General features: G+C 38.6%; 1 protein-coding gene across 1 annotated transcript; it reads left to right on the forward strand.

The window, feature by feature from the left end:
- The first annotated feature begins 7,599 nt into the window (after positions 1-7,599).
- Positions 7,600-18,596, forward strand: CASP1 (caspase 1). The gene is made up of 9 exons (XM_079787158.1): positions 7,600-7,635; positions 8,256-8,522; positions 11,153-11,215; positions 13,368-13,483; positions 14,143-14,316; positions 14,723-14,957; positions 15,363-15,506; positions 17,654-17,763; positions 18,230-18,596. Exons 1-9 carry the CDS (start codon positions 7,629-7,631, stop codon positions 18,326-18,328), a joined length of 1,215 nt encoding a protein of 404 aa, XP_079643284.1. The 5' UTR covers positions 7,600-7,628; the 3' UTR covers positions 18,329-18,596.
- Positions 18,597-18,682: the final 86 nt, after the last annotated feature.

An 18,682-nucleotide genomic window follows, 5' to 3' on the forward strand; every position in this document is an offset into this window, starting at 1 on the left:
TCACAATGTATGGTGCATGGATGGTCTCAGACAGCTCCTGGTTATTCCTTACAATAGACTGAGACATTAATCAGTGATATTCAATAGAGGAAATACATCAAAGACACCTACGATTAGTTTTATGTATTCATAACCCTGAGCCTCACTCTCGGATATTACAGTTCAATAATTTGGAGTAAGCCCGAATATTAGTACTTTCAAAAGATTTCACTTGCAGAACCAATGTAGTCTAGTTCTCATTAAGCATTCAATACAAAATAGCTACTTTAGAGGCACATTCACATGAGTCATCTACTCAAGAAGCTTCCTATCTCACCAGTTAAATTTCTCACTGAGGCTGACTGTTGTAAATCATCATAATCTGACCCAATCTGTCTCTCAGAACTCACTTTCCACTAATTTCCAACAAGCAACCTTTGTCATAAGCATTTAGAAGATTATTCTGGCCTCAGCATTTTGTCTATATTATTCTAGTCATTGATTCCAGCCTTGGCATTTTGTTTATATTATTCTACTTATTGGATTGTTTTCATCTCAAAAGCAACAAACAAAACCACTGACTTTAAAGTATAGAAATCCACCGAAACCGGTTTGGCTCAGTGGATAGAGCGTCGGCCTGTGGACTCAAGGATCCCGGGTTCGATTCTGGTCAAGGGCATGTACCTTGGTTGCGGGCACATCCCCAGTGGGGGGTGTGCAGGAGACAGCTGATCGATGTTTCTCTCTCATCGATGTTTCTAACTCTCTATCCCTCTCCCTTTCTCTCTGTAAAAAACCAATAAAATATATTTTTTAAAAAAGTATAGAAATCCAATTACACTCTGTATTCCTGACTCTGCTAATGAGAAAGAGACTTATACACTCTAAGCTTCAATTTTTGATCTTTAAAATCAGGCTTAATTTTTCAGTACTGCTGAGTGGGTGAAAAGACCTGTGTTAGTACCTACAACACAGAAATATCTCAATAAGTTAGTTACCTTCTCTCTCCTGCATCACCAATCCAAACACCAGGCCTCCTGCTGTTCGAGTATGCTGTGCCAGCCTGTGTGCCCTTCCCTGGCTGGTCAAGGTTATATTTAATTGACTGACTTCTGATATCTCACAGCACTTCCATCTATGCCCTCACTCATGGTCACAATTCTTTTCAATGCTGATATTTTATCTGCAGTAATTATCTTCAGTTCCATAAAAAATAAGTGCATAATTCTATTTTCTGCTTTTATACTCACATTTCTTAAAGTAGTTCCCGGCTGTGGAGTAGCACATGGAGCCAAGTACAGTCATGCATCACTTAACAATGGGATAGTTCTGAGATATGTGTTGTTCGATGATTTTGTCAATGTCTGAACTTCATAGAGTGTACTCACACAAACCTACTATACAACTAAGCTACATGGTATAGACTCTTGCTACTGATCTATAAACCTGTACAGCATATTACTGTACTAAATACTGCAGACAACTGTAACATAATGTTAAGTATTTTTGTATCTAAACATAGAATAAGTACAGTAATGGAATAAAGTATATTTTAAAATGGTATACTTGTATAAGGCACTTACCATGAATAAAATTTATTGGACTAGAAGTTGCTCTGATGAGTCACTGAGTGAGTGTTGCATGGATGTGAAGGTCTAGGACATTACTCTGCACTACTGTGGACTTTATAAACATCGCCTCACAACAGTGTCCGAAACAGAACTTCTAAACTGTCAGTGCTGCTCTATAACAAAAATGTGGACTGGATTGATTGATTGATTGGAAATATCAAGGAGAGATTGGATGGATAAGCATAGATCAGCATGATAGTGACTGTCAGGATGGAATAAAAGGTGGTCTGAGGATCACTGAGAATAATAGCTCAGGATGAAGAGATAAAAGAACATAGGGATTGTCATGCAATGTGGTTTTGGCTATTGCATCTTAAAGCAGTGGTTAAATTAAGAAACTGTGTGGTATTCATTAAAAAAGGGATGTTTAACATGTAGAGGGTGTAGAACAGTGAGGGCTCAATGTTTTGACTTTGAACATTTGTTTTTGGTTCCATTGACCCTATTTTACACAGAGGGCTCACTCTGGAATTGAATTCATGGGGGGGGGGGGCGGGGGTGAAGAGGGAATTTACCTATGTTTTACACCATTAAAACCTGAAATACTTTCAAAATTCAGGGACAGGCTGACTCCACACTATCAAAGAAAGCTTTTACTAAAGTGGCAGTGGCACTTACTACTTGTTAAGGTAGCTCCTGTGGACCTGTGTCTTTGTACAGGACCTTATGTCCTTAACAAAGAATTTGCACAATGAACTCTGAGGACCATCAGACTAAATCTGGGAGGATTGCGGTACCTCTGAATATTTTGCACTGGGGAGTCAGGTTTCTCTATGCTGAAACAGGTCAGTGGCTGACTAATTGGGATGTAATCTGTGCACCCACAATTCAGGTGCTATAAGTGAGAAGAAGTCAATTGCAAAGCTCCACAGATATGGCTCCTGTAGGAGAAAGAAAAAAAAAATTGCTCCTGGGTTTCTGGTTAAGGTGGCAGCATAGCAAATAGAGTACTCAGAACCTCTCACAACCACATCAAAATTATAACTCACCTAAAGTACAACCATCATTCAGAACCACATGAAATCTAGCTGAACAGAAGCCTTATAACTAAGAGTATACAGAAGAAGCCATGTTGAAACTGGTAGGAGGGACAGAAACACAGAACAGGCTGGTCTCAAATTCATGTGTGGCCGTTAAAAATGGGTAAGGATAACTCAGCTGCAGACTCCCCCCTGAGGAGCCAGAGGTCTGAGTCCCACACCAGAATCTAGTGAAGGGAAGATAAGTTCCCATAACTTCTGGCTGAGAAAACCAGCAGGGATTGTGGCTAAGTGAGATAAAGGGCTGCTGGATCCCAAAGCAGTTCCTCTTAAAGGGTCCACACACTGACTGACTTGATCTCTCACTGCTCAAAGCTCTAGGGCAGGAGATTGAAAGGCACTAGGATCATATGGCTTCAGGATGAGGGCTTAATTATCTGGCTTCAGGACCAGGGCTGGAGGGACAGCTTTCTCCCAGATGGAAGTGCTGGCAGAGACCACTGAACCTTTTCCCCAGAGAGTTGGCAGTCAGTCTCCATATATGAATCTGCATCAGCCTCGCACTGTTCACCCGGCCCTGGTAACTTCTTGAGACTCCAGTCCACCCAACTGTGTCTAGAGTCTTTTCCAGCAAGCAAACCTACCAGTTGGAGCATCTGCCTCCTGGTGGTCAGTGTGTGTCATAGCGACTGGTCAAGTAGTTGACCGAACAGTCAGACACTTAGCATATTAGGCTTTTATATACATAGATAGGGCCATCTCATATATGGGGTCTGTTATAAACCAAAGCATCATTATGTGGCACATGACTATAATAAACAAGGAGGAGAGCACATTTCTCATATGTGATTCTTCAATTTGTGATTTCCAAGTTTCTGAACCTGCTTTTCTTTAATCTGGTCTTCTTATTCATAAAATGGAATCAACATTTATTTAACCAGTTTAACTTGCACAGTTGTCATGACAGGCCATGAAATAAAACATATGAACAATTTATAAGCACTTTACAAAGCATATTTTGACATTCTTAGCTTCAGAAATATGGCTCATGACTAGTATAAACAGGAAGCACTGTGACATGGTCTTTTTTTTTAAATATATTTTATTGATTTTTTTACAGAGAGGAAAGGAGAGGGATAGAGAGCTAGAAACATCGATGAGAGAGAAACATCGACCAGCTGCCTCCTGCACACCCCCTACCAGGGATGTGCCCACAACCAATGTACATGCCCTTGACCGGAATCGAACCTGGGACCTTTCAGTCCGCAGGCCAACGCTCTATCCACTGAGCCAAACCGGTTTCGGCTGTGACATGGTCTTTACCCATATTATTTCATCCTAGAAAGTAAGAACGATTATGAACCTCCCCCCTGCCCCCGCACACACACACACACACACACACACACACACACACACACAAATCAGAAAACGGAAGCACAGAGATGTTAAATAAATTTCCCAAGGTCTATAGGTAAATGATCCCAGGGCTATTGAATCTCAAAGTCCATGGTAATAAACTGTACAAAAGAGGTTTTAGCAGTCCATCACCTTAATCACTTGACCAACCCGCCCCCCAAAAGAGGTTTTAGACAAAGGAAAATTAACATGTGATGGTTAGTTTTCTCAGATGTATTAATCACAATGTCCTAACAGCCCTAAGATAATAAAGAAGAATAAGAGATAAATACACTGAGAATGTAAGTGGCTTTCTAAGGGGTTGAAAATGGCACAACCAGAACACAAGCACAGGAGTCTTCTGCCTGCTATGTAAGAGCTTTTCATACCACCTACTGTTATTAAAAATGATATTATTGAACAGGCTGTCACAGGCAAATCTGACATAAGGATTTTTAAATCAGTAATCTTCCTTTTAAACAGGACTTATAATTGGACTGTTACATTAATTTATTTTATGATGATTTTATCTATGTAACAGTCTATGTAACACTTTTCTACATACATAGCTGAGTTGACATATTTATCATTTCTAAAGTTTATTCCCATTCTGTCCATCTAACTATAGGTAATTCCATTTTAGTCACTAAGTTTCAACTGATTTGTTGAGGATAGTGTATATTCATAAAACAAGACAGAAAATCCTTTCTAATCCAGTGTATCATACAACCATTGATTTCAGTTTTTGCAATTTAACATTATGTGGTATAATTTACATAACATAAAATGTACTCCGTTTAAGGATTTAATCTGACTATTCTTTATAAATGTCTGATGTAGAATAACAAGACGCAGAACAATTCCATCACCCCAAAATGTTCCTTCATGCCCTTTGCACTCATTTTTTTTTCTCCACTTCCTCCTCAGGAAAACAGTGACCTGATTTCTATGTAAACACATTAGATTTTCCCATTCTAGAACTGTATATGATTGGAATCACAGGGTATGTGTTCTATTGTATATAGCTTATTTCACTCATAATACAAGCATAGTGTTTTCATCAAGGTTGTTATATGTACCAGTAATTTGCTCCTTTATTTTTTTTATTGCTGAGTAGTATCCTAGTGTATGGATTTAGCACAATTTGTTTAGTTATTCATGCACCTAAAATAGATATTTGGAATGTTTCCATTTTTTAGCATCTTTATTTTTGAGGACACAGTGGGCCCTTGCTATGTAGTGACTCTCTACTTAGCTTCCCAGGATCAATACTTACGGTTCTCCATCCCAGGCGTACTGCTTGGCCATCCTTTCTGTGGCTGAAATGCTACCTCAGCATGTTTAGACTCATCAGTGTATGGCCCTGGATTGCAGAGAAACCCTCATGTGAAATCCTTAAGGCATCTCAGAAATAAATGAATAAATATAAATGTATACGGGAAGCGATATACATGCAATTTCTGCTTCCCTACAACAAACCTCCCTGCGCCAAGGGTCACAAGATTGTGTTGCATACTGGATTGGGTAAGTAGCAAAGTAAAAATGAAAACACACTGAGAAAAATCTGAGATTAAAATCTACACAGTGGTTTTATTTTAATGAAAAAATAAATTTAACAAGTAGACTAGATCACAGCAAGGGACTGGTAGTCCACGTGTCAAAATGTAAGATTGCTTGTAATAGTAAAACAGTAGTATTAAAGCTAATAATATTTAATTTAGATATTTCCTGCATTTTGCCTGCTCACACACACACACTGGATGTTTTAGTAACTCTGGGTTATTATTCTCTTAAGAAACTAAGGTAATATTCCCATCAGTATTTTTAGTAAATAAATTGATAACTTTGAAAGACTAATAGGCATTTTGTTATTAGTCTATCTTCCATCAACCATATCTATAAAACAAATTGGTTATGTTGAGTTTATTTTGGGTCAAGCAACTAAACATGTGCTTACAAAAAGCAGTGACTTCTTTAGGCCTTCCTGTGCTCCTCTGTCTTCAGTTTTAACATCCTCCATATTTCATCAATTGCTTTCTTAATTAACTTCTCCTTAGCACTTACCACACTCTCACACTATACCAGGTACATATCGGTTTCATGTTTGTCTTCTCACCTTGAATGCGTAGCCATGAGGCAAGGGATCATTGGCTGTGTTGACTGAACCCCTGGAACCTAGAGCAGTGTCTAACATGAAGTAGGTCATCCAGATATACACTGAGTGGCCAGATTATTATGATCTCTGAACGCATAATAATCTGGCCACTCAGTGTATATCCTATATAATAAAAGGTTAATATGAAAATTGTCCCCTCGACCAGGAGTTCGACTTGTAGGTAGCCCGGCCAACCGCCCATGTCCCTTATATATTGAGTGGCCAAATTATTATATGTTCAGAGATCATAATAATCTGACCACTCAGTGTATATGCTAAGTGAATAAATAAATGAGATGTAGGAGGATTCTCCCAAGAGAGAAATTTAACTAGATAACCTGCAAATAACTAACCTTGGCTATATAATTTAGAAATATTTAAATTAAAAACAATATTAATAACAAATAATAACATTGTTTGCTGATGATGTGCTTTGCAATTTCCACATTTTCATTCACTTAATGTTCAAAGGTGTGTAGGTATGTACTATTAGTTATTTTACCAATAGAGGAACCAAAAGCATGGGAAAATTCAATACCCTGCCCAAGAAAGGATGGTTAAAATGCTATCAGACATTCTGAATCCAGAGTCTGAACCATTAGTCTCTATAGTATCCACAAAACAGAATCAACTGAAAAGAAAAAGTGTTAGATAAGAAAATATTTGATTCTGGTGAAAAATGTTTCCACTCCTAATAGTAGAGCTGCTTCTCAGAAACACAAAGCTCCGAGGACATAGCAGATCTGCAGGATGGGGACACTAATCACAATGGTTCAACTTCTCCAAATGCTATAGATTCAATGTATGTGTCCCTGCAATACTCAGATGTTGAAAACCTAAGGCCCATGGTGACAGCATCAGGAGTTGAAGTCTTTAGCAGTTGAATTGATCAAGAGGGCAAAAGTCTCATGAATGGGATTCACGTCCTTAAAACAGAGATTCCAAAGAGCTGTCTCACCCTTTCTGCCATGTGAGGTCATGGTGAGTAGTCAGCAGTCTGCAACCCAGAAATGGCCTTCACCGCAATCCACCCATGCTGGCACCTGGTCTTGTGCTTCCAGATGCAGAACTGTGCGAAATAGTCCTCTTGTTGATAAGCCACCCCGTCTGTGGCATTTGGTTACAGGACCGTGCATGGACTAAGACACCAAAGATGAGTGACTTTCCAGATCACACTTCCTCATGAATGAGAGATTCATTATTGAGTGAGTTTAAGTGAATGCATACTTTCTGTTTACTTTCTTATTCTCTAGGCTCCACTCCCTTCCTAGCCCAGCCTCATCCAGTGCTGGTGAAAGAAATTTCCCACGATATACACCCCAAAGCACTCCAAAGTTAAGCAATAAGATTATAACTTCGGAGAAAAAATAAAGACTTGCATATGAATGAGCAGTTGGTATTTCCTAATAATGTACACGCCCTGCTTAAAAGGAAGGTGAAACATGCTTTCGGTTTCAAATTGCACGCCAAGGCTAAGAGAGAAAAGCCATGGCTGGTGAGTTTTGGGGTTTTGTTGTTGTTGTTGTCATGTTTTGTTTGTTTTTACTTTCTAAAAGGATATGTCTTGGGAAAAAATTTTTGAAAGTGGCTGGCTTTTGGAGAAGACATAAGTAGGTTCTGTGAAAGTTTAGGTGAACAGAACTGAGGGAGAGGGAGAAAGAGGAGAGACGAGAAGGGGAAGTGGAGAAGGGGCCCCAAAGACTCACAGCTTTCAGAAAGGCAAGAAGAGGGCCGGAAAGCAGCTAAGCTTTAGTGGTATTAGCCTGTCATTTTGCAATCTTTACTGAGTTATCTGACAAAGGGTGCAGGATGCCCATGAGATGGGTACCAGCAGCTGCTGTCCCCAAGGGAAATAGTCCCTCACCGCTTCCTTCTTTTATTGTGCAGAGGTGAATAGACAGGAGTCACCCATAGTAAATCTCAGACTTCAGGCACTCAGTGAGCACACTGGGCACCACTGAGGGGAGAGTGAGAGATGTGGGTAGCTCAGGATGACTGAACTGCATGGGGAGGGACATTTTGTGGATTAAATCTAAAGGAGGCTATTCCCTGTTGCTGACTTGAGAGGAAAACGAGGCTGTTTAGTGACTTGAGGAATCCTTTTGCTTCAAACAGACAAAGAACTGAAGGAGAAGAGGAAGGTTTTTGTCCAATCAGTGACTGAGGGCATGATAAATGTCTTGTTGGATGACCTGTTAGAGAAAAGAGTGCTGAACCAGGAGGAGATGGAGAAAATAAGAAATGAAAATGCCACAGCTATGGATAAGGCCCGAGCTTTGATTGACTCAGTCATTCGGAAAGGGCCCCGGGCAAGCCAAGTGTGTATCACTCACATTCGTGAAATCGACTCCCACCTTGCAGAGAAGATGGGGCTGTCCCCAGGTAAGGTCTACAACTCGGACTAAGGTCCACGCAGGCCCCGTGTCTTTGACCCACATAGGATGTCTTCATTGGCCATGTTAGTTTGCAGACAACTGCTTTACCTCTGGCTTCAGGGCTCCATTTCTAAGTCAGTGGCCTATTGTATATGCCCTGTCTCCTTACTCTTAATTCTCACTCCTTTAGCCTCAGAGTCCTTCTTTGAATTAAAACTCACTTCCCATCCTGAGTATGTGGCAGCTCAGTTGTTGAAGTTTATGAGAACAGTCTGATAAATTTCATACCACTTCTCTAGTCCTCTTGGCAAGGCAATTTATTTAGTTAGTTAGTTACTTAGTTAATTAAGTCAGTCTATGCCTGTCTTACTGATATAGCAAAGTTCATCTCTGGGTAACTTCTTGTTTTTCTTTTAATACCTTTTTTCCACTTAACACTCCTCCAAATTAAAGACAATCAACTAACAATAAGGGTTCAGCTAGTTAAGTCTAGGAATCTCTAGAAACTTATATAGTTATCTGACATGAAGGCTTAAGATCTGTCATGGAGTAGTTTTTTTATTTCTCTCCAAAAGTTTGCTCTCCAGAAAGAATAAAATATTTCAATGATGGTGAGGCACTCAGAGAATAAATTCAATGCTGACAGAAAAGCTAGGATTTTAAATGTCGACTCTTACATTTAATTGCCCTGTTGCATTTTCTTTTGCTTGATGTTGTCCACTAGCATGGAACTAGGCTGAAGACCATTGTGTAAGGCCCGACCTCTACCTCACATCCTCCTGAGGCCCTGATACAAGACAGACAGGCATTTGACCTGCCCCTTCTATCCATAGTCCCTAAGTCCCCAATGCAGCAGAGATGGGAGCTCTGGCAACTCTCAACCACTGGTCTCTTTTATGTTTCCCAAATCCAATTTCAGGGAAATTTGTTCTTTGAAAGCAAGGTATCTTTTTCTCCGGGACCAGGGGAAGCCTATGCCTGGCTTACTGACATACAACGATCATCTCTGGGTAACTTCTTGTTTTCCTTTTATTTTTATTTTTTACGTCTTTTTATTTTTTTATTGATTAAGGTATTACAAATGTGTGATTATTTCCCCATTGCCCCCCCAACCCCCCCAATCCTGCCCTCACTCTCACCCTCTGTTGTCTGTGTCCATTGGTTATGCTTATATGCATGCATACAAGTCTCTGTTTTCCTTTCAATACCTTTTTTTCCATTTAACACTCCCCAAATTAAAGACAATCAATAACTAATAATATGGGTTCAGAATAATTGTATAGTAGCCAAAGTTTCTTCTCCTTTGCCCCATTCCTTCCAGGTCATAGTCCTTGAGTTCTAGAGGCACTTGGACAAACCACTATAATGAGGCTAACACCTGGAGTCCCCTAGCTGCTTGCCAGCTGATGCCTCCTCAGGCAGGCTGTCATGCCTTTGTCTCTCTCTCATCTACTGGGCAATTATTTTCCGGGCCACATAATGTGGTAATTAGATGACTTATTTGAGTGACTCTAATGGGAGAGATCTTTCTAAAAAATTGTTCTTGACATGTATACTCCTGCCACCACAAGGCCTCCTCCAGAAAACGTTCTTGAACTTATTGATGGTTAGTCAGTCCAGCAGTCTGGATGGGAAGGGCGGGACAAGCTGCAGTCTGTCGCCTTGGGCTCAGCATTTTGAGGGACAGTCTATGGCTCTCCCTCATTCAGAGCAGGCAAATGGACCATATTTTGTCAATGGAAAGCTTGTCTTCAATAGTTACTTTGAGATGAAAACTCGGGGTATTTCACATATGTTAGCTCATGCCAACTCTTTAGAGTTTTTGGATTAAGCTTCTAAGGTGTGTATTGTTATATTGAGATCCTTATAAAAACTTAAATTTAATTCCTGTCCTTGAAATTGACAAGCATAATGAATGGTGACCTCAGAGGATGCATTGATAGGCTTGAGTTGTTTTATGCAACCAGAGTAACAGGTTTTCAGTGTTTGTTTATTTGTGGGTTTTTTTTTCCCTCAAAGTGTGCCACTGAGTAGGGCAAGTGCAGATTACAGAGCCTGTGGCCAGGGCCCCTGTCCCATGCATAAACCCATAGGGCCCTTTGTGGGCTGGCGGAGTGGTTCAGTTCACCAGAGCCCAGATTTGTGTTTATACCCTAGCTCTACCTCTTTCCTGATCTATGACACTTAGAAGATTAACTTAACACTGATTGATGGTAGAGAAGTGAGTCACCTCGTCATCATTTCCTGCTGTGCTACATCTTGGCAGTGTACTTGTCCCAGCCTGTTCGTGGTTTTCCCTAAAATCCAAGTCACCTCTGAGTTACACAGCCTCACTTTGCACATACCTGCTAGGCAGTAGTGGGCACCTCAGGAGCCACCCTGAAACATGCATATTAAGAGCACTCTTGCTTCTGTAGCTGATGGAATCTCATCATAGAAAGCAGAAATCAAGGGATTCACGTGCAGGCACGCTTCTATTCTCCCTCCAATGTTCATGTGCAGTAATACATATGTGGAGAGGCTTTTGTTTCTCAGTGACCAGTGTGGTTGAACAGATCAAATCTTGTGGACATTGTTTCCAATAGGTAGTTTCCAACAGAGATAAGTGACTCATTTATGGCCTTTATCTTTCCTCAGGTGCACAATCAGAAAATGATCACAATACACAAGACTCCCAAGCAGGGCTTCTTCCCTTCCCAGGTAATGGCATGTTCAAAGCAAGAACCATTTTGAGCACCATCTTCCTTGACATTAGCTACAGATTCATGGGATAAACACGGGGTGAGGAGGCAATGGGCAATTCTCCTGGATTGACCCTGTGCTTTTTGCTGTTTTCAATCTATTCTGCTTTAGCAGAGGGCATGCTTGCAGTTTCACTGGCATGTTTATACCAACAAATTCTGAATATGTGTCTCAAATTCTGACTACCCACTTGAACGCCACACTTCATTATTCCAGTGCCAACTGAACATTGGCACTGACATCTCCCACAGCCCCTTTTCCTCTACATACCCAGAGCTAAACTTGCCTTCTACCTTCCTTCACACCTTGGTTCTCCTCCAGTGTTCTCTCTCTTGGTTATGGTGCCTCCATTACCAAGTTATTAAAACCAGAAACCTGAAATTCTATTTTGGCTCTTTCTTCTCCCTCAGTTCCCCCATTCAAACAGTGTCTGAGATTTATGGATTCCTCTCTCAAATCCAGGTCTGTCTAGACACTTCTCTTTGTATGACTATAGTTCAGAGCTCCTATTCCCACAGTTCCCTATGACTCCCCTGTCATAATCTCATTATATTATTCTTGTATTTTTAAAAATAAATTCATCATTATCCCCCACTGGGCTTTAAGCTTTATGAGTCCAGCCACTTATTTACTAAATAATTAGTGTTTTATTTGTCCTAGGACAGTATTTTACCCACAGTTTAAAATATTTGAAGTGTTTCATGTGAAGGTGATTCTTTTCTCTAAATTTTAGAGGATATTTAGAGGCCACAGATGGAAATAGTTCACCAAATTTATAAATTTATAAATTACTGTAGTAAATTTATTAAGGTTGGTTATCCCATGAATTTTTTTCTTAGATATTTCATGTGATGGAGACACTTACTATATAATCAAATGCCCATTTCTTTACTAGGAAAAATTAGGTCTAATGTAATCAAATATTTCTCTTTAATATTTGTCATTGTTCTCTAGATTCTTGTTTGAAAAAAATAGAATATATCTTCCACCTAATAATGATTTCTATAGTTTTCTTCAATAAATTAATTCTAATTATCTTTTACTTTACCCAGAGTAAACACATTTCAGCCTGCCTTGTTTTTCCTAAATAAACAATGTCTTCAAATTTTCCTTCAAAATTGAATATAATTTTCTTGTTTGAATAGTTTAGTTTTTTATAGATCTTTCAAATATTGAGAGAACATATTTATTTTGAAAAAGAGATTATGTTACTTCTTTAGTAAGTACATCACACTGTTGGATGGTGTTGAACTTGTAATAAAATAAACCTAAAGGCTTTATTCACATAAATTACTGTTAAAACTCTTCCTCATATATTGATGTAATCAATGTTTAGTGCTATGAATCTAATATGCATCTTGATTTTAGCATTTATCATTCTATTTCATAGCATTCTAGTTAATATATTCAGTATTCCTCTTCCTCCTCCCCATACATACACACATTAGAGAGATCCTTGACAGAAGCCCGCCCTTCCTTCCTTCCTTCCTTCCTTCCTTCCTTCCTTCCTTCCTTCCTTCTCCCTTCCTTCCTCCCTTCTTCCTTCCTATTTCTAATGCATCTTAAGTAAATAAAAAAAAAATACACACACACACACACACACACACACACACACACACACACACATATATATATATATATATATATATATATATATATATGTATATATATATATATGTATGTATGTATTTAAAACATTGAAATAGAGTGATTAGGTCCTACCTCAGTTAAAGTTTATTTAAATTTTACATTATTTGAAATAAATTTATATCCTAAATATTTTATCTAACATATTGATTTTTTTTTGAGAGTTATATCATGCATGGCCTTGAATAAATTCCCTTTTTATTCTTCCAATCTAAATTTTTTATAAAAATGCTGGTCCTCAGACATAAAGGCTGATTCTTGTATCGCACCCCTGGAAGCCTCCTCTGGTGTGGAGCGTGTTCCCAGGACAGTGACTCACTCAGCGGTGCTGACATCTAGCCCAGGGTTTTTCCTCTAAGGACTCACTTCCTCCTCTGTGGCTTCCCATGCAGCTCATGCTGTGAGGAGCACCAGGTGGACAACCAGGGATGCCATTACTCATAATGCTTCTTGTCTGTTGCAGCTCCCCAGGCAGTGCAAGACAACTCAGCTAAGCTGGCATTCCCAGGACCAGGAGGGAGCCTCAAGCTTTGCCCCCCAGACATAGCCCAAAGGATCTGGAATGAAAAGTCGGCAGAGGTGCTGTGCTCAGAAAACAGGATCCGAGCGAAAGAAACACTGGAATCTGTTTGAAAGGGCAGTGGAGCTTCCTTAGAGCCACTTTCCTAGAGAAGTTCTAGAAAATCATCGTGCTGCTTTCCTTTCCTAAAGGATTCCTATATCCTAGAATCCCAGGTTTATGTATTGAGTTCTAAGTTTGATACAGCTCCCAGAGTAAATACTTATAATAACAACAAAGGCATCCATTGGATGCTTAATATGAATCAGATACTGTTCTAAGCAAGTTGCAGAGTTGAGAAACATTTGAATAACACCTTGAACCCTAAAAGTAGCCCATGTTATAGATCAGGAAATTGTGAACTGGATTTTAAAATATTTTGGCAAAAACAATAAGCTGAGGAGTCAGTTTTAAAATTATGTCATTCTTGAGTCAAAACCTCTTCTCTCAAATCCAAACTCTAAAAAAAAAAAAAAAAAATTAAATCCTAACCAGTTGTCATCTGGGCATTTGTAAGCTCTATTTCAACTCCTATAATAAGATTTATTTGCCTTTCCTGTAACTATGGTTCATGAAATTTGGTTTCTGGATCTAACTAGAAGGGGAGAAACAGTGTTATATCCTCAAGATGAATATTTAAAGGAAACAGGACCATTTATGCAATTTGCATTTCCGACAGATTTACCCAATAATGGGAAAGTTTACTCGGACACGTCTTGCTCTCATTATCTGCAACACAGAGTTTGACAAGCTTCCCAGGAGAGCTGGAGCTGATGCTGATATCAGAGGAATGAAGATGCTGCTGGAAGGTCTGGGATACACCGTGGATGTTAAAGAAGACCTCACTGCTTCGGTAAGGTCTTCCAGAATGTAGGGACAATGATCACACCTTTCATTTTCCTAAATAGCTTTTGGTCATAACACCAGAAACTTAATTTCTTGATAATCTAAAATTTAAATTTGCCCTTGGAGCATGCTTCTCACCCCTCCTAACAAAGAGGCTTTCAGCAAAATCTAGTGAAACTTTTATTTGGGAATTGCTCTGTAAACAAAAATACCCTTTCCTCTCTACTGGAAATTCCTGAATGGCATCCTGTAACCCTATGCCATTGTTCTTTGAATTGAAACTTATATTATCTTTTGTGCCCCATTGATTTTTATATTATCCAGGAAGTCCTTAAGTGTCTTTTTTATTGAATTCCCCAGGCACTATGATAATGGGTCTCATAGTCCAAAATCAATGGCATGGTCTCTTCCAGGACATGATTGCAGAGCTGAGGGCCTTCGCTGGCCGCCAGGAGCACAAGAACTCTGACAGCACTTTCCTGGTGTTCATGTCTCACGGTATCCGAGAAGGCATTTGTGGGAAGAAACACTCTGAAGAAGTCTCCGATGTATTAGACATCAACACCATCTTTAAAAGTTTGAACACTTATAACTGTCCAAGTTTGAAGGACAAACCCAAAGTGATCATTATCCAGGCCTGCCGTGGTGGTGAGTGCTGATGTCTGTTAGCACACAAGATATGCGAGTGTTGACCTCATGTCTATACATGTTTTGTGCCTGCTCCTTGATGTCAAAGGATATCTACTGTCACCAAACAAAACTGTAGCTTCTGTGAGTTGTATGAATGGTTAGTAGATATTTATTCTATTTTCAACTAAAGAGATAGCACTTTTAGTCTTAAGACTTGGATGTTTCAGTGTCATTACAATTCATTTAGGGTTAGTAGAAATAAAGGTTGTTAAGAAGATAGTTCCTGGGAAGTATGTGTGTACAGGTACATGAATGAAACATAGTCATAAATAAATTAGTAAATATGGTTGAGCAGAAGCTTAAGGGAGAAAATAAATCTTTTGGCTGTTGGTAGTAACAAGAGATCAAATCTTGTCTTTCTAGAGAATGAAGGGGTGGTGTGGTTAAAAGATTCAGCAAAAGATTCTGAAAACAGCTTCTCATTGGCTCCAGAAGATTTTGAATATGATGCCATTAAGAAAGCCCATATAGAGAAGGATTTTATTGCTTTCTGCTCTTCAACGCCAGGTAAAGGGTGCCTGTGTAGGACAACTTTATGGGCATTGCCAATACAGAAATTCACACACACACACACACACACACACACACACACACTCTGTAGAGAATGGATATCTGTTAAACTTTCTATGACACTTCTTAAGAACAACTAAAGCAGTCCTCCTAGTTTAAATCATCAATTATCCTTTCCGATTGAGATCACATATATTTTCACTAAATTAGTAAACACCCATGGTACAAAAATAGTTTCCTGGAACTCCTTGGGATCAATTGAGAAATATCTATGCTGAAGTAAATTAGAAGCTGACTCCGCTTAGGGAAGGTTCACAATGTTGGGATCAATCAGCAGTTCAATTTGCCTAGACATCAGCATGTGTTTACAGAAAAGTAGTATTATAAATATAGGGGCAGGGAGAGATTAAAAAGCAGAAGAGGCATATTGAACCTCTAAGTTAAATTGTTTTCAACTAGAAGTATAGAGTGAGTGAAAAAGAAAAAAAAAACACATAAAGATTTCTAAATCCAGGCTATGGATTAAGAATACTGCCAATTATATTCTGACCCTGACGTCCATTTAATATTTTGTAAAGTAGTCCTAGTTATTCAGCCTCTCCGGACTTTCTTTGAATTCCTCACTGATTTTATATATATATATATATATATATATATATATATATATATATATATATATATATATAAATTATTTTGAAAATTTTTGAAATTCACATTTTGTGTGTATGTGAGTTGACCATGTCTTAATGTAGAAATCTATCATATTTTACCCCAAAAATCAAAAACAGTGATGCTAGGCAAAAAGTCTCACACATTTACAGCAGATTTAGCAGATTTTAGTATTATTACATAATTTTTCTTTAAAACCTTTTAATTCCAGCATTCCAAAAAGATTTACCTCTGGCTATCTAGTCTGTTGTAGACCCCCTGGTTTCACTACATCCGTCTTGCTGAGTTCTTTCTCCTTTTCTTTTACTTTCCTCACCCCTCCATTGCAGTTGACACTTAAAAAGTTCAATTCTGCTATCTTCAGTTAGTTATCTGCCACTAGTAAACTTAGCTTCCCTTTCTCTGGTGCTAATTGCAAACACATTGTGGTGCCCTCCTGAACACACGGGGCCATTTGCTCCCTTAATTTCACAAAGAACGTGTGGAGATTTCTGCCTCCATCCTCTCTCCCATCCACTTCTTTTAATAGGAACCAGCTTCATAAAACACCTGTGGCTTTAAATAGAATTTTAACCTATAACTATTACATGTTTTATTATCAATATTATTGGCTTAAAGGTTTTGTTAAAGCTTGTGTCCATGGTTATATACAGAGCTATATCACTTTTCTCTTGTATATTGCTTTGTAAAATTTTTAAATGGCTCAATAATTTCTATGTGTCTACTATTCATATAATTAATATCATTCTTCAAAATTTCTCTTTCATAAGGCTGTTTTGTCCTCCAGTAGAATACGATATTTCTATTTTACACCTTTTTTAGGTTTTCACTTCTCTTATATTGGTAGCATTCTCATATTCAGTTAACATTTATTTGCACAAATACTTTATGATCAATAGTATTTGATTTTAATTAAATTTTTTACATGGTCGATATTTGAAATGTTATTAATATAATTATCCTATGTGGACTGGATATAACAAATCCTATATTCTCCTAGACACTTATAATCTTTCAATATATTTTTGTGGCAGAAAATTTTACCCTCCCTACCCTTTATAGTCAAGGCCATTGCATTTCAGAATGTATAAAAAACTTAAATTAGCGTCAGTGAACAAATAATCTTGGGATCCACACTCAGGTATTTCTTCCCTAAGGCCCAATCATTTCCCTCTACCTCATTCTGCCCTCACCTCCATATCTACTAGATTTATAAATCCGTGAACCCTAAGATGATACCAACTTAACATCTGCCCCATATATGGCATCCTTCATATGGCATTAACAATTGTCAAGTATCAGTAAAAATATACTCATTACACATTGAATATATCACTACATGATGGCAAACAGTGTATAGTAAACAGCATGAGCTCAACAGGCTTCCTCATCTGGACTGCATGCAAATCCTAGCATTCTATCTTTTGGGCCAGACAAGAGTTTTGCATGAGATTTGGAATGTGCTTTATTTACAGATAATGTTTCTTGGAGACATCCCAAACGGGGCTCTCTTTTTATTATTAAACTTATCGAAAATTTGCAAGAACATGCCTGGTCCTGCGACATGGAGGAAATTTTCCGAAAGGTAAGGCTCTTGATGTTTCTCATACTCTTATTTCCCTGGATACTTGACTATTCCAGGTGGAAACCTAGGGAGCAACTCTGGACAGGCTTATCTTTCAAAAATGTCCTTCTTTCCAAATGAGCTTTGGGTTTCTTTGCTGAATCAGCAAACCTGAAAGGCAGATCCCATCTGCTATGATCTAGAAATCAACATCCAGAAAATAATCATTTATTTTAACTCCTGTGGAACCCTAAGTAGACAAAAAACTGGACTTGGATTTCCCTGTGTCCATAGCTATTAGATCCAGCAACAGATTTAAACAGTCTGGTCATTCCATGCTTAGATATGTATATTACTATGATTCTTACAGATGCACAACCTTTTTGCTTTTATGATTTATTTTGCTCTACTTTCTGTAATTTCTCAAGCTTAAGTGAAGGTTATTCTGTCCAAGAAAACAAAAATACAGATTCTCTTTTCCCTTTAGGTTCGATTTTCATTTGAGTCCCCGGATGGTAGGGCACAGATGCCCACGACTGAAAGAGTGACTTTGACAAGATGTTTCTACCTCTTCCCAGGATATTAATATAAGTAAGTTGTATCAGTGGGCGAGATTGGGGAAGAAAACCTCAACGTCATCCTTATCAAGGTCTCAAAGCCTCATGTAGTAAATGGGAGCTACTAAAGGATGCTTTCTGCTGGTTCAGTGCAGAGCATGCTGCTCTTCTCTTAAAGTTCAGCAGTCAGATGTCCCATTCTCAAGCTTGGCTCATATAGACTGAGATGTAGCCATAAAATGATGAAAGTGTGGTTTTATATGTTCCTCCCTTTCACACAGTAGGGCAATATTTAGACATAGCATGGTCTCTTCCTTCTGTCCTCATCAGTGGAGTGATCTTTTAACTTGCGTTTCTTTTAGCAGAACACTTTTTTAAATATT

This window comes from Cnephaeus nilssonii (assembly GCF_951640355.1).
Source record: "Cnephaeus nilssonii genome assembly, chromosome: 13".
Classification (NCBI taxonomy): domain Eukaryota; kingdom Metazoa; phylum Chordata; class Mammalia; order Chiroptera; family Vespertilionidae; genus Cnephaeus; species Cnephaeus nilssonii.